The sequence below is a fragment of the Nannospalax galili genome, unplaced genomic scaffold (assembly GCF_000622305.1).
Source record: "Nannospalax galili isolate Female #2095 unplaced genomic scaffold, S.galili_v1.0 scaffold117, whole genome shotgun sequence".
In the NCBI taxonomy this organism is placed as follows: domain Eukaryota; kingdom Metazoa; phylum Chordata; class Mammalia; order Rodentia; family Spalacidae; genus Nannospalax; species Nannospalax galili.
The window spans coordinates 609,641-632,002 of NW_008341422.1; the positions used below are offsets into that span (position 1 = coordinate 609,641).

Here is a 22,362-nt window from a genome sequence, read left to right on the forward strand (position 1 = left end):
ATTTATTTTTACTCTTAAGGTCATTTGAGGATCTGTTCCTCAGGGGCCACATGGGCTTGGGAGGAGCCCCTGGCTCCTTTCTTTTACCAGTTCTGCCTACGTGAAGATAAGTCAAAGGTCCTACTTGACTATGGCTCGCTTCACTTGGAAGCATGGAGGAAATGATTTCCTCTGTGTTGACCCTCCTCTTTGTAGACTGGACACTGGTTCAAGTCCATCTGGTGGGGTCTCCTCAGTCTCCTTGATCAAAAGGACAGGTGACCCACCACAATTACAGGACATTTTGAGAGATGCTCTATATAGTCCCCTGGAACTAGTCAACCTAGGAGGGCAAGGAGCAAAAACTGTCCTTTATGTCCCTCTGACCAAATTAGTATAGGCCTCAAAGTATGTCTCTTAAACATCCAAGAAGGTTAGCTCCACCAGTCTGGTACTTTTAATTACTGTGTGCCATGTAGATAAATCTTGGGCAAAGACCAGTTGTTCTCAGATAAACCTTACCTAGACATATATTTCTTGATCTACTATGTATAATTTGTCAGTAGAATGTTGTACTAATATGTTTCCCTCTGGCTTTTAAAACTAGCTAGGCATTATTTATCTCTCGCATTGTCTAAACCCTCCATCATGGTTTCCCCAATTAAGATGCCCCCATTTTTTAACTTTTAGTATCATGAATAACTATAACCACGAAATTGAAATGTAATCTGAGTTTTGTAAATAAACTCTCTGTTACTTGAAAAGTGCAGCACCTGAAACAGTGCAGATGACTGCTGGGAACAGAGCCACATACCAGAATGCGCTTAGTTACTTAGTTAACATTGAACCCAGAGTGGCCTCTTCAATATTCTACTAAGAGACAGCAAGAGAATTAGGAAATATTGCTTTTTTATCATTCTTAATACATTCATGTTGTATGATTTAGGAAGATGTGTAATTCATTTGAAATTTATAATAATTGTTCCAGAGTTTTAACATTTTAATATCAATAATAGTCCCCCTGGTTCCAGTCTTCTCTTTGCCATAACACAGTTTGGTATCCTTGGCAACCATTCATTCTCTGTGAGTCTGTTTCCTATTCTCTGAAATGAAGCCTCTGAAAAACATCTTGTTAGAATTACCTTTTTAATGTTATTTCTGAGACAGTGTCTCCCTGTAGCCACAGCAGGCTTGGAACCCACTCTGTACACCAGGCTGGCCTCAATCTCACAGTGCTGCATCTGCCTCTGACTCTGCAGTTCTGGTATTAAAGGCATGTGCCACCATGCCTGGCTCAGCATTATATTTTTAAAGTATTCTTTTATTTATTTTTATTTTATGTGTATGAGTGTTTTGCCTGTATATAAGTATGCCTGTATTGCGCAGTGCCTGTGGAGGCCAGAAGAGGGCATCAGATTCCCTGGAACTGGAGTTACAGATGGCTGTTAGCCACCATGTCAGTCCTGGAAACGAAACCTGTGTCCTTGGCAAGAGCAGCCGATGCTCTTGACTGCTGAGCCATCTCTCCAGCCCCAGGCTTATTTCTCAATGTTTTAGCACAAGTATACACTATAAACTGTAGCTGCCTTTATGATTTGCACACTCCTCCTACCTAAGCAAGTCATCAAAATAGTGTGCTATATTGGTAACTTTCTACGATTGCTTTGGAGCTTGATGTGCTGGCCTCTCCCCTGGGAATGGAAAGTAAATGTTGTAAGCCCACCTTACTCAGCTGCTCTGGGCCTGCCAAGATTCCACCCAGTTCATTTTCAATTTATTGAGGTGTTAGTTTCTTAATACAGACTCATCTTTGCCCTATCTGCCCCCTTTCAGCTCACATATAAATAACTGAAAGGAGAAAGGGAGAGGAAAATAAGAAGAGAAATACAGGTTTCGAAAATACATATACTGAGCTGGGCATAGTGATACATGCCTTTGATCCCAGAACTTTGGAGGCAGAGGCAGGTGAATCTCTGTGAGATTGAAGCCAGCCTGGTCTATATAGCAGGTTCCAGGCCAGTTAGAGTACAGGGAGACCCTGACTCAAAAAGGCCAAAAAAAAAAAAAAAAAAAAAGTACACCATGACCACTCATTATTTGCAGTAGTGTGTTCTCAGGTTGACACAGCAACAGATTGGTGAATGCTGAACCATGTATCCCAGGGACAGTCTTCCAAACCTCTAGTCACATTTCTGTCAGTCAAGCATTAACCATGCTTTGCAAATGTTTCTGTCTTAAAATACTTTAATATAGTTAATTTACCAATACTACTATAACTACAAAACTATGTCTCATACCTGAATAAGCTTATCTAATATATGTGTACACACACACACACACACACACACACACATATTTTCTTCTTCATAAGATATACCTAACCTTTGTCTCTCAGGTGCACTAATCAGCATTTCACCCTTTATGTTTAGAGGGCATTTCAAACAGAAAATTGCTGACAAAAGGCACAAAAATGTGGAAGACATGGCACTGAGTAGATGATGAGAGCTGAAACAATAAGGGAAGGGCGGTGCCTGAAGTCAGCATGCGGGGACTGACATCTTTTGCCCTCTGTCTGATGTCCACCCTGAAAGTGCTATGAGTAGAGATTTGGAGGTATGATGAGAAACTTTTAGCTAGTACCTGAACTCACAAGTTTGAACTTGTGCATGATGAGAGCTGACTACATACATCTAAGCAAACCTCAGATAACTCCTATATGTGCTGTTCTCTTTCAGAACAAAATAGTCATTTCTATTTCTGACTTGATATAGCTACATAATAAGTGGTATATGTTGGATATTAGGATAAAAATGGTATCACTTACCCCAGTACTTTCTGTTCAGTCTTAATGCCCATTTTTAGTGTCAAAGCAACAACTGAGCAATGTGAAGCTTGAGAATACCCTTGGATCTCTGTTATCTCGAGCAGCTCAGTTTGTTAAGGATGCTTTTAGTTTTTAAACACCTTGCCACTGGGAAGTAGTTGCTGGATACATATTTTTCTCCTACTCACTTTTAAAATTACTAACTCCTTTTTGCTTGCTTTAATAGTTATTTTGTTTGTTTGCTTATTTTATAATGTCTTGTGTCTTTTGTATGCTGCATGAAATTTTCATAAGTGAAGTACATACATGTGTCAGTGAAAAGTTTCCCATAACTATTTTAAGGACAGGAATGAACATGGATACTACTCATAGCAAAATTAGAAAGTTGAATCTCCAGTTTAGAGGCTATAATATACTAGTCCTTTCTGTACATTTAGAACAGGATGTACTTAGGAAAAGTAGCTTTATAACTGTGAAATCATTCTTCTTTCTAACAGTATGCATTGGTCCCATAGGCTTTGTAGCTGAGCAGTTTCTAAACAATACAGCCACTCAACTGACATACCATGGACTGTGTGAACTGACTTCAACGGTTCAGGAAGGAGAACTCTGTGTGTTCTTTCGGAATAATCACTTTAGCACCATGACAAAATACAAGGTATGAAAAGAAACAGTTATTTTATTGTTACTCTAAATCAAAGGAGCTTGACTTAGAGGTGTATTTTGATCTGCTTAAGAGTAAGATTTAACATAATATTCCTTAACCATCAAGTTGTGAAGTTAATTATTAAATACTTCTTGAGGATAGGATGGATTAGCAATCGAAATGTTAATCAGTTTTTGTTTTAAAATTGTCTCAACTTTTTCACAGATAATTGTATTATAAAACATTTACTATTTTTCTGTTTTTGAGAGAGGGGCTTACTGTAGCCTATGCTGGCTTTCAACTCAAGAGCCTCCTGCCTCAGTTTTTGGAGCACTGGGATTATAAATGTATGCTATCATGCCTGGCTAGTACTATTTGTTTTCTAAGAGGAAACAAAATACCTCAAGCTAGAACTAGAGTGACTATTAATAAAGATGTTTATATTCAAGCATTAAAGGATATTAGAAGTTAGAATGAAGATTTGCCCTAAGCTGGGTGTTTAGCTGGGTGTTTAGATGCTTGCACATAATCCCAGCTACTGAGGAGGCCGAGACAGGAGGATTACAAGTACAAGGCCAGCCTGTGCTACACGGCAAGACCTGGTCTTAACAGAGCCCCAACTCAAAAAATTGTCTTTATGACATAGTTTGCTGTTATTAAAGTTATCAGTGCTTTTTTGGCTACACACACACACACACACACACACACACACTTCCTTACTCAGCCACTCTTTTTATTCATCTCTATTATCTCTTAGATCCATCCCTTTTGATTTTTCAGGATGCACTTAGTTCAGGAATTTATCATCATATACCTAGACTCCTATGGCAGAATACTGTACTTACCATGTTAGCAACATAGTCCCAGAGTTCTGTGGCTCCTAGTACAGGATAAAAGTGCAAGGTGTGTTCAGCTGCTCCCCCTGCTAGCTCTGCTAGCCAGCAAGATGATGTCCCCAAGCTCCGTCCTGTACACAGTTGGATGCTTCTCGTTTCCTGCCATTCTTCTTCCTTCTTACTCCTGTTTGGAAGGTCTTTTCAACTCCTGTCTGCCTACCCCCAATTTGCCCATCCTAAGGAGGCATTTCAAATACTTCTGTAAAGCTACCCCTTTTCTCCTTATAGCAGTGATTTTCAACCCAGATTGTATCCTAGACCGCCCTAGGTAGTCTGTTAAAAGATACCAGTGCCAGGGCTAGAGAAATGACTCAACAGTTAAGAGCACTGGCTGCTCTTCAGAGGACCTGGGTTTGATTCCCAGGACCTACATGGTGGCTACAAACCATCCTTAACCTCCAGTTCCAGGGGAATCCGAAGCCCTCATCTGAGCTCCACGGCATTGCATGACACAGGTGCACTCACATACATGCAGGCAATACACTCATACATGTAAAATAAAAATAATAATTTTTTTTTTTTTAAAAAGGCTGCAAGTAAAGCACCCACCCATTGAAAACAGTGGAGACTGGAAAAAATGACCTTAGATAAATGAGATACTAGATTTTTTTTTTTTTGTCTTTTTGAGATGGTCTCCCTGCAGCCCCAGCTGGCCTGGAACTCACTATGGAGACCAGGCTGGCCTCGAACCCACAGAGCTCCACCTGCCTCTGCCTCCCGAGTGCTGGGACTAAAGGCATGCACCACCACGCCTGGCCAAATAAAATATTTTAAAAAATGAATTGAGCCAGGCATGGTGGCACACGCCTGTAGTCCCAGCACTTGGGAGGCGGAGGCAGGCGGATCTCTGGGAGTTCGGGGCCAGCCTGGTCTCCATAGGTGGTTCCAGGAAAGGTGGGGCTACAGGGAGACCCTGCTTCAAAAAAACAAAAAAAAAAAAAAAAAAGAATTCTCTTCATCCTTTGTTCTATGTTCTGTGAGCCTTAGGAGTAGAAGTTGTATCGTAGATGTGTCACTTAGGCTTGGGCAGTTCACAGACAATCTCTGTGTATGACCAGTTGTGGAACTCTGTAATAATCTCTGTCTGTTGAAAAAGAAGTTGCTTTGATGAGTGGTGACTGGGATACTTGTCTGTCAATTTAAGGATCCATATTTTGCATATAGTAATAAATAATGTAATAAATGTATATCTAGGGATACAGCCTTGGGGTTTTCTCTAAAATCTATGACCTCTCCAACTATGTGTATTTGGCCAGATTTACAGTATCATACATGAGTTTCCTCCCATTGAGTGGGCTTTAAGTCCAATTAGGTAGCTGATGATTACCCCCAAGATAAAAGTGCCACTACTGCACCAGTGTCGGTTTCTGTGCCGACCATTCATGTGCTTTTTAGGCCTTGAAGCCAGGGTTGGACCATCGATTGATGTTACCAGCTTGCATAGTGCTCTCCAAAGCTATGAGAGCTAGCCTTCAGGGGAGGTGGCTTCCAGGTCAGTTCCAGCTCCATTGCTCCAAATCCTGTGTCTGAAGTATGTCCTGTTTTCAGCAATAGGGTCTTACCTTCAAGTTCTGGGAGGCCATCAAAGACTGTGGCAGTAGTCTCTGTAATTTGGGGAGTCTTTTGGACTACCCTGGCAAACAATTGAAGTTTTCTCCTGTCTGGCACTGTTTCTTGTTATGTAGCCTTCAGCTAAATAATATGTTATTTTCTAAGTGAAGGCAGCTTACTGAAGTCATAAATCACATCCTCATGGTTCCTTCTTTTGAATCAGTGAATTACACAGTGTGGTGTAAAATTGACTTGTTTGCTTGTGAAAGAATGCCCTAAAGCCACAGCTCTTCTGTCACTATTTTAGTTTTGGCAAGAGTCCATTTATATTGTGTCAGCAAGAGGTGGGTCCAGGCCATCCACTCACTTGAGAAGTCAAAGCCACAGGACACCGAAGGGTGGTCTTGCTTTCTTTGGCCACTTCAAGTGAGGTCTAGAGTTCATTATTAACAAAATACAAGACTACATCTACAAATAAGGCAGTCATGGTATCTGCCATATGCCACTTCCTGTTTGTATTGAAATGCTTCTGTCAGAGACACACAGCACAAGCTCTGAGAGCTTTTATGAGAATTTTACCAGGAAAGACTTCCTTGAGAAGTCACATTTATATTAAAACCTAAGGGAGCTGAAAAGATAGCTCAGTGGTTAAGGGCACTCACTAGCTGCCCTTGCAGAGGACTTGGGTTTGATTCCCAGCACCCACATGGTGGCTAACAATCTAATAACTCTAGTTCCAGGGAAATTTGATGCCCTTTTCTGACCACCACAGGCATCCCATAGCACAGGTGCACTTATATAAGGGCAGGCAATATACTCATACACAAAAGATAAAAATAATAAAGTAGATTAAAACTTAAGGACTTGGGGTATATATAGCTCAGTGGTAGAGCACTTTCCTAACATGCACAAGACCCTAGGTTCCCCTGCACTGCAAAAAAGAAAAAAGCAAAACCCTAAAATCTAAAAATGAATTGTCTGGGAGTTTAATCAGTTGACAACAACCTAAGAACAACAAAAAAGTGACTAAGCAGATGCAGCTGTGTACAAAGGTCCTGAGGAAGGCGTTCAGAGACAGTCCACCAGGCTGAAGCTCGGCAAATGAGGGGAATGAGGCAAAGTTAAATGGACACTGAGCATTTACACTTTAGCGACTTACAAGAAGAAATGGACCGTTTTCATAGTGGCAGGAGATTATTTTTGTTCTCTTTTTAGCCCAAGAATGAACAACAGTGAGACAATTCTGTGGGAAAAACAGTATCTCTGGCTGTCATTGGTACCTGTTACACACCCTCCCAAGAACTGAGCTCCCTCCCTTCCCTCTCCCCATTTCCCTCCTATATATCCCCCACCCCCGTACCCCCCACACAGTCTTTCTCTGTGTTTACACTCTATCACTGACATATCCCTTCTGATGCTCCCTTTTCTATTTAAAACCTTGTCTCTGACCAGGAAGTTGTTTACTGATCAGCTAGGTACTTCCACTCTTGTGTGGTTGGAGATGGAGTGCCTGTGTCTAGACCAAGCATGCCCTTCTAGGACATCATGAGAGCTCAGAAAATTCGTAGGCTCTGCCTTTTCTCTGCTTTTAAGATTTCTCAAAAAATTTTGCTCTGTGGCTAAATAATGTACTGCTGTCAAAAAAGAGTGGGTTTAGTTAGGAGATTACTCCAGGAGACAAAGAATGAGATTATAGTGAGGCGGACAAGGTGTGGTAATGGCACACCAAGTGTAAGGAGTCCAAAGGCATTCAGGAGATTATCATCCAGATGTGGTGACTGGATTTGAAAACAAGATTGATTCCCAGGTTCTCTGTGGATGGTGATGTTCCTCATTGAAATAGAACATGGAAGAGAAGAAAGTCATCATGACATAAGCCTGGGATGAAAGAGTGGCTTCTGAGGTACCCCCAAGGTGGAGATACTGGGAAAATGGCTCAATAATGGAATAATTGGGAGTTCACAAGAAAAATAAGAAATCAGATGAGAAGGCCTAAGACAGAGATTTGAGGAATGCTAACATTTAAAGGATCAAGTAGAGGAGGAGCAAAGGAGGCTGAGAAGAGAGTCAGAGAAAATCTAGAGCATGGCCTTCCGGAAGCTAAGGAAAGAATGTTTCCAGAAGCACTAGAGCTCAGTCAAGGGCTGTTGAGAAGAGGGTGAAATAAGAAACGTGGGGGAGAGGGGGAGCCTTAGCAGCAGAAGAATTTGAATTGGTTAAGAATGGAATGTCAGAAAATAGAAGGCAGTTATGGCAACACCTAGAAATCATTTGCCAGAAAAGAGGATGTTGGGCATAATGTAGGGGTGTGGGTGTGGAACCTAGGAATTTTTGTTTAATTTTGTGAGGCAGTCTCTCTTCTCTCCTCTCCCTTTCCCTCCACTTTTCACATACTCCCTCTCTTCTCCTCTCCTCCCTTCCTTCTTTCTCCAGGGTCTCACTATATAGCTCTGGCTGGCCTGGAACTCACTGTGCAGACCAGACTAGCCTAGAGATCTACCTGCCTCTGTCTCCAAAATTCTGAAATTTAAAAGTGTAAGTCACCATGCTAGGCTTCAGACTATCTCTGTTGCTAGCTAGCCTCAAGATCCTGGGCCCAAATGATGACTCAGGCTCTCAAACCTAGATCATAGGCATATACCTGGCTTTTGGGTTTTTTTTTGGTTGGTTGTTTTGGTGTGTGTATGTGTGTGTGTGTGTGTGTGTGTGTGTGTGTGTCTGTCTGTCTGTCTGTCTGTCTGTCTGTCTGTGAGAGAGACAGAGCAGGCGCATGCATGTCACGGTGCTTATGTGGAGGTAAGAGGACAGCTTTTGAAAGTCAGTTCCCTCTTTCTACCATATGGGTCCAGGGATCGAATTCAGGTTGCCTTTCATCCATTGAACCAGTTCACCGTTCCCTTAGTTTTTATTTATTTTTTATTGGAGAGACTTAATCATGTTTGAACACTGACAAACTCAATAAAGAGAAAGTGAAGATTCAGGAGAGGGATAGTTGATGACAGAGGTGTAAGAAGGTGAAACAGAGATTCCTTTCTGCAGGCACAGAGAATTGACTTGTGATTTTAAAGGGATCTCTCCGTTATACAACAGGAAGATTGGCTTTTGCTTGCTTTTTCACTATAGGGATTCGAAGTGAAAAATAGTATTCAGAATAAATACTAAAACTATGTTAAAAATACATTTGAGGGGCTGGAGAGATGGTTCAGTGGTTAAGAGTACCGACTGTTCTTGCAGAGGACCTGAGTTTGGTTCTTAGCACCCACATCAGGTGGCTTCCAACTACCTATAACTCCAGATGCCTCCAGGGGCACCTGCACTCAGAGACAAACCTCCCCCCAATGCACACACACATAATTTAAAATAAATGTTAAAACAATTATGAGCCAGGCGTGGTGGGGCACACCTTTAATCCCAGCACTTGGGAGGCAGAGGCAGGCTGATATGCCTGAGTTCAAGGCCAGTCTGGTCTACATAGTGAGTTCCAGGCCAGCTGGGGCTACAGGGAGACCCTGTCTCAAAAAGACAAAAAAAAAAAAAAACAACAACAACAACTAATTATGTGCTGGGTGTGGTGGTACAGGTCTTTTATCACAGCACTCAGGAGGCAGAGGCAGTTGGCTATATGTGAGATCAAGGCCAACCTGGTTTACATAGTGAGTTCTAGGAGAGCTGGGGCTACAGGGAGACGCTGTCTCTAAAAAAACAAACCTTTATGTGCCTGGCAGAATCCTAAACAACTCACATTTATTATCTCATTCAGTCTTCTTACTTCCTTATGGGATATAGATTATTCTTACTTTATAATCAGGATTAGACTTAAATACCACAACCTCATAGCAGGTAAGCAACTGCAGTTTGACCTTGAAACCCACGTCTAAGGACATTTATATCAACAGTAATACGTCACTGCCTTGCTGGGTAGATAAGAGGGGGCTCTTCAGCAGGGGACACTGATGCTTCTTAAATAGGAATAAAGATCGTCCTTCAATTTATTATTTTATTATTATTTTAATTTTATGTGTATGAGTGTTGTGCCTGCTATGTATGTAAGTGCACCCTGCCCGAGGCCCAGAAGAGGGTGTTGGATCCCCTGGAACTGGAGTTACAGACAGTTTTTAGTTGCTATGTGGGTGCTGGGAACCGAACCCAGGTCCTCTGCAAGAGCAGTCAGTGCTCTTAACTGTTGAGTCATCTCTCTAGCCCCTCATCCTTCAGTATATAAAAGCCTTAAAAACTTGAAGTTTATAAATTTTGAGCTGGGTATGATGGCTTGTACCTGTAATCCCAGCACTTGGGCAAGAGGATCACCTCAATTTCAAGGCCATCCACAAAAAACGAGTGGTACAGAGAAAGGGAAAGGCTGACTTGGGTGAGAGTAATCATACAGGTTTAGGGTTTTTTGTTGTTGTTTTTCTTTCTTAAGTAAACAAACCCAGCAATGTGGTATCATTTTTTGGTCTGTGTTTCCTGGTTGTTACCTGGTGTCTTTTTCAGGAACTAGTATTTTTCTGTATTGTAAGATGAAATTGCAACCCCCAGAGCTGTTTATAAGTCACACAGTAGTTGGTATGGCAGGAGTTCCTATTCCTTGAACTGTGCTTTGCCGATTACCTGCTATACTCACAGCCAGCTAACCTTGACAAAGAGGTGTCTGCTTGGTGTTTTTATTGTGTTGTACAGATCTAATTAGAATAGTTATTGTACTGGGCCTGGAGAGATGGTTCAGTGGTCAAGAGCACTGGTTGCTCTTGCAGAAGACCCAGGTTCAGTTCCTAGCACCCACTTGGTGTCCAGTTCCAGGGGATCTGACACCCTCTTCTGGCCTCCTTTAGCATTATATGCATGAGTATACATACATGCAGGTAAACACTCATACACATAAAAATAAATGTTTTTAAAAAGAATAATTACTGTGCTCTGAAACATATGGCTTAAATTTTTTCTTACCTTTAATATTAGCTAGGTTTGAAGCATTTAACACTCCTTCTTATTTCTTATTAAGGGCCAACTGTATTTGTTGGTAACAGACCAGGGATTTCTTACTGAAGAAAAAGTTGTCTGGGAAAGCCTGCATAATGTTGATGGTGATGGAAATTTCTGTGACTCAGAATTTCATCTGCGGCCACCTTCAGATCCTGAGACTGTATACAAAGGTCAGCAAGACCAGATAGATCAGGTAAGGTTGGGTTGTTTCCCTCATTTGGTCTAAAGTGCATTTTCTTAAGTAAGGCATGGTGGTATACACCTGTAGTCTCAGCTGCTTGGGAGGCTGAGTGAGGAGAACTACTTGAACTCACAAGGAGCTAGCCTCAGCAACATAGCAAGAGCTAGCATCAACAAGAATAAAGCAAATGAATTCCTTTATAAGTGTCAATTTGTTTTTTGTTTGTTTTTCCCTTTTTTTTTTTTTTTTTTTTTTGGTCTTTTTGAGACAGGGTCTCCCTGTAGCCCCAGCTGGCATGGAACTCACTATGTAGACCAGGCTGGCCTTGAACTCAACAGAGATCCACCTGCCTCTGCCTCCTGAGTGCCGGGATTAAAGGCGTGCGCTACCACGCCCAGCTTGTTTTTGTTTTGCCCTTTTTAAGACAGGGTCTTCCTTTAGTCCCAGCTGACCTAGAATTCAATATGTAGACCAGGCTGGCCTCTATCTCACAGAGATCCACCTGTCTGTGCCTCCTGAGTGCTAGAATTAAAGGTGTGCACCACTAGGCCTGGCTCAAGTGTCAATTGGTTTATTTAAAACTTTTGATTCATTCATTTACCTGTGAGCTTTCCCTGACACTTTTGGGGGTTGGGGAAACAGCTCAGTTGATAAAGTGCCAGCTGCATGTGCATGAAGACCTGAGTTTGGTCCCCAGCACCATGTGAAAAGCTGGATGTGGTAGAGTGGTCTTGTACTCTCAGTGCTGAGGAGGCAGAAACAGGAAGATCCCTGGGACTCATTGGGGGTCAGTCATGAGGACCTGAGTTCAGATTTCTAGCACCCATGTAAAAGCTATGCATGGCTATGTATGCCTATAAACAGCATTAGGGGTGGAGACAGTCAGCTCCTGAGAGCTCACTGGCCACCCAGCTTAGCTTAAACAACGAACTTCCAGTTCAGTGAGAGATCCTATCTCAAGGCAATAATTCAGAGAGCAGTAGAGGAAGACACCAACGTGTATACACATATTCTCATGTCTGTAACAGAGAGAGAGAGAAAGGTAGACAGTGTTCCTGAGGATGACACCTGAGGCTGTCCTCTGGCCTCTACTCTCACACAGACAAACGTGCGTGTACACACACAAATAACGCTCCCATTTTTTAAAACATGTATTGCCAGGCATAGTGGCACATACCTTTAATCTTAACATTTGGAAAGCTGAGGCAGGAAGATTGCTGACAGTTTAAAATCGGCTATAGACTAAGGCCTGTCTCAAAAACAAACAAAACATGACTTTCTGTAGTAGCACACATCTGTAATCCTAGCACTTGAGATGCTAAGACAGGAAGGTCTGGCTGGGTGTTAGCAAGGCTATCCTATACTACAAACCAAGTTTGAGGCCAGCCAGGTCTACATAGCAAGACACTCTTAATGAATAAATAAAGGAACAAATAAAGTAAAAGGAAAATCGCCTTTTGAGTTAGATGTGGTTGTGCATACCCGTAATCCTCAGGAAGCCCAGCATAGCCTCTGGCACTTAGTGAGACCTGGCCTCAAAACAGAACAAAACAAATATCTTGGAAGAAAATTGAGTCAGAGGGTGGGAGACGTGTTTGGAATTAATGTAGAAAATCCTAGGTGGTTGTTATTATTAGCAGTTATATCCATTATATGATTTAAAGTTTCATACAGTTTTGTCTTGTATGAATTTTCCATAGGCATGTATTTCTTTTGTAAAGAGGGAACTTTCCCAGTAGCTTTCTTTAAATGTCTTATTTACTGCTTCTAGAAAAGATTTCGAATGAATTCTAAAAATATTTAGAATGACCTCATCAATGAAGTACTCTAGTTCCTAGAGGAAATGCTTAGACACAGATTCTGTTATTCTATTTAAGCTCTTGTATTTAAAATCCATTCTCAGAGCTGGGCATGGTGGCGCATGCCTTTAATTCTAACACTTGGGAGGCAGAGGCCGGCAGATCTCTATGAGTTCATGGCCAGCCTGGTCTACATAGTGAGTTCCATGCCAGCTGGGGCTACAGGGAGACCCTGTCTCAAAAAAAAAAAAAAAGTCCATTCTCAGAGCTTACTGCTGTTGTATTTGTGTTCACACTGGAGAGTTCTGGAGTAAAATCTCAGAGCTGAAGATGGCTGTGGTTTGGTTCCTTAGGACTACCTTATGGCACTTTCTCTACAACAAGAACAACAGAGCCAAGAGATCAATTGGGAACAGATCCCAGAAGGAATCAGTGATCTGGAGCTTGCAAAGAAACTGCAGGAGGAAGAGGACAGACGGGCCTCTCAGTACTACCAGGAGCAGGAGCAGGCTGCTGTGGTTGCTACCACCGCCTCCACACAGGCCCAGGTAAGACCCGGCACCCACGCCTCACTTTAGCAATGAAGGAATTTTTGTTTGAGGTGAGTTGTAAAGAACGAAGTGGCTATTCTGCACCCATGGATTTTTGTTAACATTGTCCTAAGTTTTCTGCTATCCTAACGTATTTCTGATTGAGTAATTTTCCCAGGGGTTCTGCTAAGTGTTCAAACTTTTTCTAAGCTCTTTAGAGCTGCAAACAATAAGCCAATTTGAACAAAGTGCTTACTGTGAGCGAGCGGCAGTCTGACATTTTGCTAGAAAGAATGCAACTTTTGGAGAAGAGAAATTCCCGCTGATTTGCCTTCCTGCTGCAACATCTGTTCACAGTCCTCTGCCTCTCATGACTGCTTTTCCCTGTCTACAAAATTTAAGAGAACACTTCATGTTGAGGTTCTGGTAAGGAGCAATGCTGGCATTTAATTCAGTTTCCAGCATATATTCAGCATGGTTAGCTCTTTTCTGTTTCTCTTTGCATCAGTTCTTATTTTAAGCAGTGGACTATGGATGTCATGCACTTGAATTTCTACATGTTAACGTGCATTTCATTAGCTAAAAAAGTATCTTCCCTGTTTTCTGCTAACCTGTACCAGACCAGAACTTTTCCAAAGGTTTGGGTATACAAGAGAGCAAGATGTCTTTTAAAGTCTGATGAAAGCAAATACAGAATCCTCCAGTAAAGGTCTGGGGAGATGGTTCAGTAAGCAAGAGACTTGGTGTTCAAACATGAAGACCTGAGTTCAAATCCCCAGCACCCAAAAAAGCCAGGTGTGGCCATTTGCCTCTAACCCTAATGCTGTGGCGGGCAGAGACAGGAGGATCATTGGGTTTGCTGGCCACCAGCCTAGCTCCAGATTTCAGAGAGCTACCCTGTCTCAAAGGAATAAGAAGAAAGTGATAGACATCCAGTGCACTCCTATGCCTTGTGTGTGCCATACACACATGCACACACACACACACACACACACACACACACACACACAATTCTCCATTAAGTATAAACTTTATTTCTAAATCAAATATTAACTACTTCAAGTTTAATATTTAAACCCTACCATGGTACAGTTAGCCTTTCATTTCATGCAAGAAGTTCTCTAATTTCAGGTTACATTTATTTTGACATTCTGAATTCTCAGGATTCTTGTTTGTTTGTTTTTATTAAGTCTTTTAAGATGTTTACTATGGCATTTAACCAAGTCTTGAAGAACTATTATAGTTTACCAGAAGTTGTCACTTTCTTAACATTTTAAAACTTTTTTTTTTTTTTTTTTTGGTCTTTTTGAGACAGGGTCTCCCTGTAGTCCCAGCTGACCTGAACACATAATATAGACCAGGCTGGCCTTGAACTCACAGATCGCCTGCCCAAAGGCATGCACCACCACACCTGGCTTAACATTTTAAAACTTTAACATAAATATTTCTTAAATTAGAAGCTTACATGTGATTTGTAATTATAAATTTCATGTATTTGGAATAATGAGTACATTAATTAGTTACATCTATCCAAATGGTGTAGGCAGCTTCTCAGGTATCCTGTGTATTAATTACTTCTCATATCTGAGGGAAGCAAATTAGAGAAAAAATGACTTGGTTTTTCTGTTTTTTGGGTTTTTCTGGCTGCTGCCCCAAAGACTTGTTTTAATTCATGGGTGGCAGGTCCAGTTGGTGGGGGAGGCAAGGCATAGGCCCAGCTCAGTTGGTGGAGGTGGGAGTTTGTAACACATCCTTCCCCTCAGGAAGCAGGAGGAGGCAGACTGGTATGCCCAGTCTTATCCCTCAGGGCCTCCTCTAGTGGCCTACATGGGCCACCTAGGCCCTGCTTCCCAAGATTCCACCACCTTCCAGTGAGCGCTGCCAGCCTGGAACCAGGTTTCCTTCACAGGCAACACCTTGCCTGTCTCCAGGAACTTCTGTTTCGCTTAAGGTGCCTTTCTCTCCTGTGGCATTCTCTAGCTAGCTCTGAGTCATTTCTTGCCATGTGTGTTTCCTGTGCAGCAGGGCCAGCCAGCACAAGCCTCTCCATCAAGTGGAAGACAGCCTGGGAATAGCGAACGGAAACGCAAGGAACCTCGGGAAAAAGAAAAAGAAAAGGAAAAAAATAGTTGTGTCATTTTGTAGGAAGTTGGAGTCTGTGGGAGCCACCTATCCATACAACCCTGGAAAGGAGGGAAACCCGATCAATACCGTCTGTGCCTGATTTCCCAATGGACTTTGTTCATGTTTTTCAAGGGAAAGGTTGTTACTTTGTTACAATCAGACATTTTTCAAGTTACCCAGTGCTCTTTATGAGCTGGAGTTTCATGTTACAAATTGGAACTGCTGTGTGTCTCCTTTCATGGGAAATACTGCACTTGTAGCCAAATAAGTAAATCACAGCACATCTTGTGTCACAGGGACATACGCAGCTCCTGTCAGGTAGCGAGCTGTATCTTCTGTTCTAGCCAGAATAGGGGTCAGAAAGAAGTCACTGACGGAGTCCTTCCTTCTACAGATGTAATTATTAGCACAACAGTTTCTGAGACTTTTACATTGTTAAATTATGTTCTAATCCACAAGAAACCAGGGGTTTAATATAGGGATTCAAAAAGCAAGGCAGAGAAAAGAGGGAAAAAAAGCAGGAATAAATAATCCTTCATTGTATATTGGACTAGGTTTAGCCCTTGAACAGCTTTACCTTTCTTTAGTAATGTACATTTAGGTATTATGCTGAGAACTGATAATGGAGCTTGGATCCAATTTAGATAGAAAACAAAGTAAAGATTTTTATTTTCCAATAGCAAAAACAAAAAACAAAAAAACCTAACACTAATACTTACAACCTATCCAGATCTGATACTGACTTTGTAGTGATGTGAAATTTTGAGGAATTTTGAAATCTTTAGGTAACCTGGATGGTAGTTACTATTTATTAACAGTGTAATGAGTTTGAGGAGGAAACACAGTCCGCGATCAGCCTTGTACATAGGACAGAGAAGAGCAGATAGTTCACTGTCTACCTTTTTCTAGAATTACCTTGAACCTTAAATTTTAAATCATGTTTATTGCTAGGAAATTAGGTATACCTAATTTAAATAACTATAGTTATTTAAACCAATAAAAAGCACATGTTTGAAGGAGAGCTAATCTGTGAGTCTAGTGAAAAGACATAAGAATCTGAGTGCAAATACCAGTCTGAAGGAATTTGTGTCAAAGCAATCCAATTTTTTAACTTATGAGAACCAAATAACCCCAAAACATCTTAAAGCATTTATAGGATTCAGAAAGAATATTTATTTAACTTTATTATGAGGCAACACATATTTTCCTGTATTTCTAGATATAGTTTAGAAAACTATCCTTAACAATCCTTTTTATATGCTTTGTATTTAAAGATTGTTTTAGTCATTTTTGAACAGGCTATTGCTGCTGCAGGTGGTTGTGATTTGTTCTAAGCCTCAGTAAATCTGTTTATTTATCACAAACTGAGCATCCAGTTGGAGAATATTTCTTATGATCTGGAGGTGACAAAAGACTACGGGAAAAATGTGGTCTAGATTTTTAAAAAGCTATTGTTAACTCTCTCCATGATCCAAAACCAATCATAGGATGAGTCTCTATGTAAAAAGAAAAGTCTTATTTATAGAAAGCATTATTCTAAGTGGAAAAATTCAGGGCCAAGCTGTATCTTTTATAGACTTCTATATTGCGTGTTCATGTTCCATAATTTAGTATTATTCATATTTCCTATGCTAGCAAGATAGATCATCAGAGAATCCTTCTGGGGTATATAAAGCATGCATATGAAGTATTCAGTGATTCAAACTTTGAGTACACATTTGTAAAAAAAATCAGTTCCAGCACTTGGGAGACAGAGGCAGGCAGATCTTTGTGGTCTACATAGTGAGTTCCAGGCCAGCTGGGGCTATAGGGAGACCCTGTCTCAAAATGACAAAAAAAAAAAAAAAATCAGATCCACTGGAGCAGGCTGAGCTCAACTCACAGCTACTTGGAACATCAGTCTGTTGATTGAAGGAGAAAACTCAAACCTCAGGGTTTGTTTTCCCCAGAACAATACATTATATTTTAATTTAGAAAACAGTAAACCTTGAATAATTTTAAAAAGTATACTTGGGGCATATTTTTCCATAATTATATATTAGATCTATTTATTACCCTTGAAAAATCTATGTATAGAAATTATTCTTCTCTTATTATTTTTTACTATCTTCCTAATTTGTTCCAAAGACGATACTGCCATTCTGTATTCATTCCCTCTAGAAGGGGGGAAAAAAAGAAAAAAAGAACCACAGCTCACTGAGAATCAACACTGATGCTGTCAGATAAGTAGATGTCATTGTGTAGTTATAGAAACGAACTGAAAAAAAAATGCAGTGTGTTTGTTAATTCAGTCTTTTTACGTAATAGTTACATGTTAGACTTTAATACATTCCTAGAATTCGGTTTGATATGCCAAGAATAATAAAAAGATATTTTCTTTGATTACTGTGGAGAATATTAAATGTTCAATTCTATTTAAACAAACTCCTCAGATGCTGCTTTCTTGTCCTCAAAAGCTGTCAAGGGCCTAGATAGAGCTGATCAATCTTTATTTTCTTACTTTGCTTACGATAACAGATGATTTTTTTCAGACTCACCATTGTTTGTTTTGGGTGCACAGGACTTTGAAAGTGGTATTTTGAGGCTTGTTTCCCCTCTACAATGCTTTGTCCCACTTGAAATGGTTATATATTGCTAGCAGAAGTTAGAATTTAAACGTCTGGGGGCTTAGCCATTTTTAGGCTAAATTGTAGGCACATTTGACTCATTGTGCCCACTCAACAACCTTAGAGCTAGCAGACCAACAGCAGATAGGGTCCCTGAACTTTCCTCTTGCTTTCAAAGCCAGTCTATTGATAAGCAGACTTTCTTCATGTCTAACCCCATTGCATCAACAATGCTGTGACTCATAGTAGTTTTTTGATACTTAGCACTTCAGTTGTGTTTGTTTCTCTAAACCAAGTTCCCATAACCTCTGTTAGAGTCTCAAAGCAATCTGAAAACTTCATTAAATTTGAGTTGTCATTTTAGGAATATGCACACACATGGGCTGGTAGAGCACTTGTCTAGTACACACAAGGCCCTGGGCTCTTCCTAACACAGACATTTGTACATAGACTACTGAGCAGTAGAATGTGAGTACCAGTGTGTATGGTAAAGGAACTTCTGCATTTCAAGGTCAGGCTAGGATTTGAACAAAGCAGATATTTAAGTTTGGGATTAGGTTCTGGAATATTCCTTGTTTTCACTGTCTCACATATCTTTCATTTGACTGCTTTTCCCATATTGCGCTTTGACTTTTTCCTCCTGCTTTTTTATTCATCTTGGTTAACCTAAGCAGGTTACTATCAGATGTCAGTTGACTGAACCCATTGTCATCCATTTTATAATCATACAAAATCTTAGCATTTTATTTTCAATGAACTCAGTGCAACTGAGTTCAAGGAGACTTTGAAGAGAACTAGAGGGCAAATGTTAGAGAAAAAAGTACTTGTCTCTTAATGTTGGCATATGAAGCAGATGTTTATAAAATCCTGGAGAATTAAGGCAAGAATTCCCAGGACTGTCCTCACTTGCTTAAATTTTCTTAGCTTTTATTTTTAGTTAAGGTCTTGCTATATATCCAGGCTAGCCTGGAATTGACTGTTGTAGACCTGGCTGCCTTCAAATCCAGAATCCTCCTGCCTTAACTGCCTATTGCTGGGATTACAGGCATGTGCCACCATACCAGGTTTATTTAAACTTTCTTTAGAAAAGTAAACAGCAAACTAATTGCATTTTGCTTAGCTTTCTTATAATTGTACCAACTCTTTTTTTTTTTTTTTTAATGACAGCTTACAGATTTGTACCTATCAGTCTTAGGTATACAATTTAAAAAAGAACTAAAAAATTAATGTTTGATAAAATCAGGCAGAAAGATAAAGATAATCTCATTTGTATTTTAAGGGATTGGGCATGTGAAATTCTAGGTCATTTGTGTTTGAACCTGACTTTGGCCTGGCCTGGTGATGCCCATATATCATCCCTGCACTCAGGAGGCTGAAGCAGGAGGATCTTGAGTTCAAGGCCACCTGGGCTATAGTAAGACCTTGTCCCCAGAAATAAACAGTCCTGATTCTTGCCTTGTCTTGGCAGACACTGTGTGCCTCGATTCCCTATGTGCAGGATGCTCCTCTTTCTCTCTCCAAGGCTTTGCACTGCTGAATGAAGGCCATAGTTTGAGCACTGAGAATTACTTAAATTATCACAGATAATATCCTTTGTTCTTGAATGTGCAGGCTTTTTCTAATGACTTAAATCAAATTTTTTATGTTAGCATCATGTCTTCCAAAAAAATATTTTGCAGTTGTTTTTGTTGGTTAGACTGTCATGCCAAAATCAAGAGTATTTGGGGAGTATAAAATGCACCTTAAAAAATCTTTGTTTTCCCAATATCTTTTACAGATCTAAATGCATAGATTCCTCTTGCCATTTCCTCTGCTGAATAAAGTGCTATCAGGACTGACTGTGGTTTCTCAAGCGCTGTCATCATAGGACCATTTTTTGTGATTTTAGTGTGAAATGTAATTTGATCATGTTCAGGACATTACCTTTAGACAGTGAGTGAAAGTGACTGAGGACTTCTCAGACTCTTAGTCCTGGCTCTCTGATATGATTTCAGCATGTCTTGTTGCTGATGCCCAACACACAACTGTTAGGAGACGATTATGGGGAGCTGAATTAATTTTTCTCAGTTAACAATTTAAAATAACTCTTAAAATTAATAGCTTCCTGAACAGAATAGATTGCAAAATAGAGAAGGTAAAACAGGAGGGAAAATTTCAGGATGCTGGTAAACTTACTTTGAAAACCTATCTAAAACCTAAATTGCATGCCTTTACTTAATCCTGGTATTTCTGTTGTTAGGAAATAGAATTTTTGCAAATTGTTATATACGTATATTTTTTTACATGTAAGGTTCTAGTTTCTAACTTCTCTCTTCTGATTTTGAAAAAATTAAACTCGACAAACAGGGTAAAAAAAATTTCAACTCTTGCCTCGAATTCAATGTTCTCTTGCCCTGAGAAAGGCAAGTTAGACTTGTCTGATCAGCTGATATTTTTTGGTCTTCCAGGTAAGGAACTGCAATACCTTGGCAGAGATAGAAAACCCAAGCTTTGAACTATAGTAGATTAAAAACCAAAAGAGATGTGTTATTTCCACAGTGAGGCTTTCTAGTTTATCCATATGAATCGTAAAGAGTAACTCAGATCACTTGGTAATTTGTCACTGGTCACTTTTAAAATGTTATATACCCCTGCACTGGAACATCTTGCTTTGAGAGGCAAGACAGCCCTGTGCTTAGAGGATGCACAACACAGAAAGAACACTGTGGAAGGCAATCGGACTCCCTTGGTTCCAGTAGTCCTTTTATAGCTTTATGTGGAAAGATGGGAAGCTGAAATGCCCAGTTAAACTTAGAAACTGGCAGCGTGGCCATTGGCACGGTAATGGAAAAGCAGCTGTAGTTAATGCCAGGTGTTTAAGACTGAGATTGGTGTTTAATCTTTGAAGATTATGTCACAATGTTTATTGCTGTTCTTTTCCCACATACTAGTCTGTATATGAAACAGCCATTGTTACAGTGTACATAGTATCTCTTTGCTTTTTTTTTTTTTTAAATGAAGCTTTGAGAAACCTCCAGTGGTTTGTTAAGACTATTGTCCTCAGTAAAATGACAGCTCTTGTCACAGAGCCACATACCACAAGTAGAACTTCTGTGTGACTGATAACAGCATGGGGAACCTCCCAGGTGCCCCAAAAGCTGATGCTAGCACAAGCTAGCTGGGTTAAAATGTGTATTTGGGAGACTAGCCACTGAAATGGAATAATGACTGCAGAGAAACTGTCATTGTCTACTAGAATAAGAAACGAAATCTTTTCTCCATGTTAGAGTCAGACTGTCATGTCATGTGACCTCTAGGCCAGGCTGCCAACCTAAATGGAGTTCTAGAAAGTTCAAACCCAGAGATTGTGTCTGAGTGCCTATTTCTCTCCTTTCCCTGCTTGTCTTGATATTTTTTCTACTTCTAATAATTCACTCCGACTTTATGAGCAGCTTTAATTGCAAATAAAGAATAGAAAGCAACTATAGTAATGAGTGCAGAAATACGGTGTTTGAAAAGACACCTAACAGCATTACCCATCGCAAGTCTGAACTGATTTTTGTGAAATAAATTCACTATTTTAAATGCTAATTATGCTAAAAACAACTCAAAAAAATATGTCTTAAACAAATTTCAAAAGTTTTACTTTTGGAAGCTATTCCTAAAAAGACAGTGAAATAGGTGGAAAAGTATAAAATATTTCTGACAGTGATTCAGTATTATTCAGTGTTTAATTTCACATGTTGTACCACAAGTATAGTGTCATTGTTGGATTAAATGTTGGATGTTTTTGTTAATATGCTTAAAACTGTAACCAGTGAATAACATCGTAGTATTTTTTATTATAGATTATATTTTATTTCAATAAACTTTGATATTTAGAACAAGTGGTCTCCGTCTCTGTATGTCAATTCATTTCACTAAGCTGCTGCTTGCACAGCTAGGGCAAGTGGGAAGTTGTCATGTTGATCCAGTTACCCAAGACTAATTCTTAGAATACTTAAACCAGCCAGTCTGGTACTACACACATTTAATCCCAGCACTCAGGAGACAGAGGCAGGTAGATCTCTGTGAGATTGAAGCCAGTCAGGGATGTATAGTAGACCCTGTCTCCCCCAAAAAGAATACTTAGACCAACGATTGATATAAGTAGCAGTTAAATAACTCTAAACCAGAGGGAGACCCTGTCTCAAAAAATCCAAAAATAAATCAAACAAAAACAAAAAAATTAACTCTAACCCTTACAGTTGTTAACTATTTGACT

The 22,362-nt window shown here is 40.1% G+C and overlaps 1 protein-coding gene across 2 annotated transcripts in view; it reads left to right on the plus strand.

The window, feature by feature from the left end:
* Nucleotides 1–21,985, plus strand: part of Mindy2 (MINDY lysine 48 deubiquitinase 2) — a 97,419-nt gene extending 75,434 nt beyond the window's left edge. The window contains exons 6-9 of one of the 2 annotated variants that reach the window (XM_008836861.3): nucleotides 3,319–3,461; nucleotides 10,899–11,072; nucleotides 13,213–13,407; nucleotides 15,412–21,985. In XM_008836861.3, coding sequence (XP_008835083.1) covers nucleotides 3,319–3,461; nucleotides 10,899–11,072; nucleotides 13,213–13,407; nucleotides 15,412–15,534 — 635 coding nt within the window. In that variant the 3' untranslated portion in view covers nucleotides 15,535–21,985. The remainder of the gene's footprint in view (nucleotides 1–3,318; nucleotides 3,462–10,898; nucleotides 11,073–13,212; nucleotides 13,408–15,411) is intronic. The other variant, XM_008836862.3, reaches the window with a different exon arrangement.
* Nucleotides 21,986–22,362: the final 377 nt, after the last annotated feature.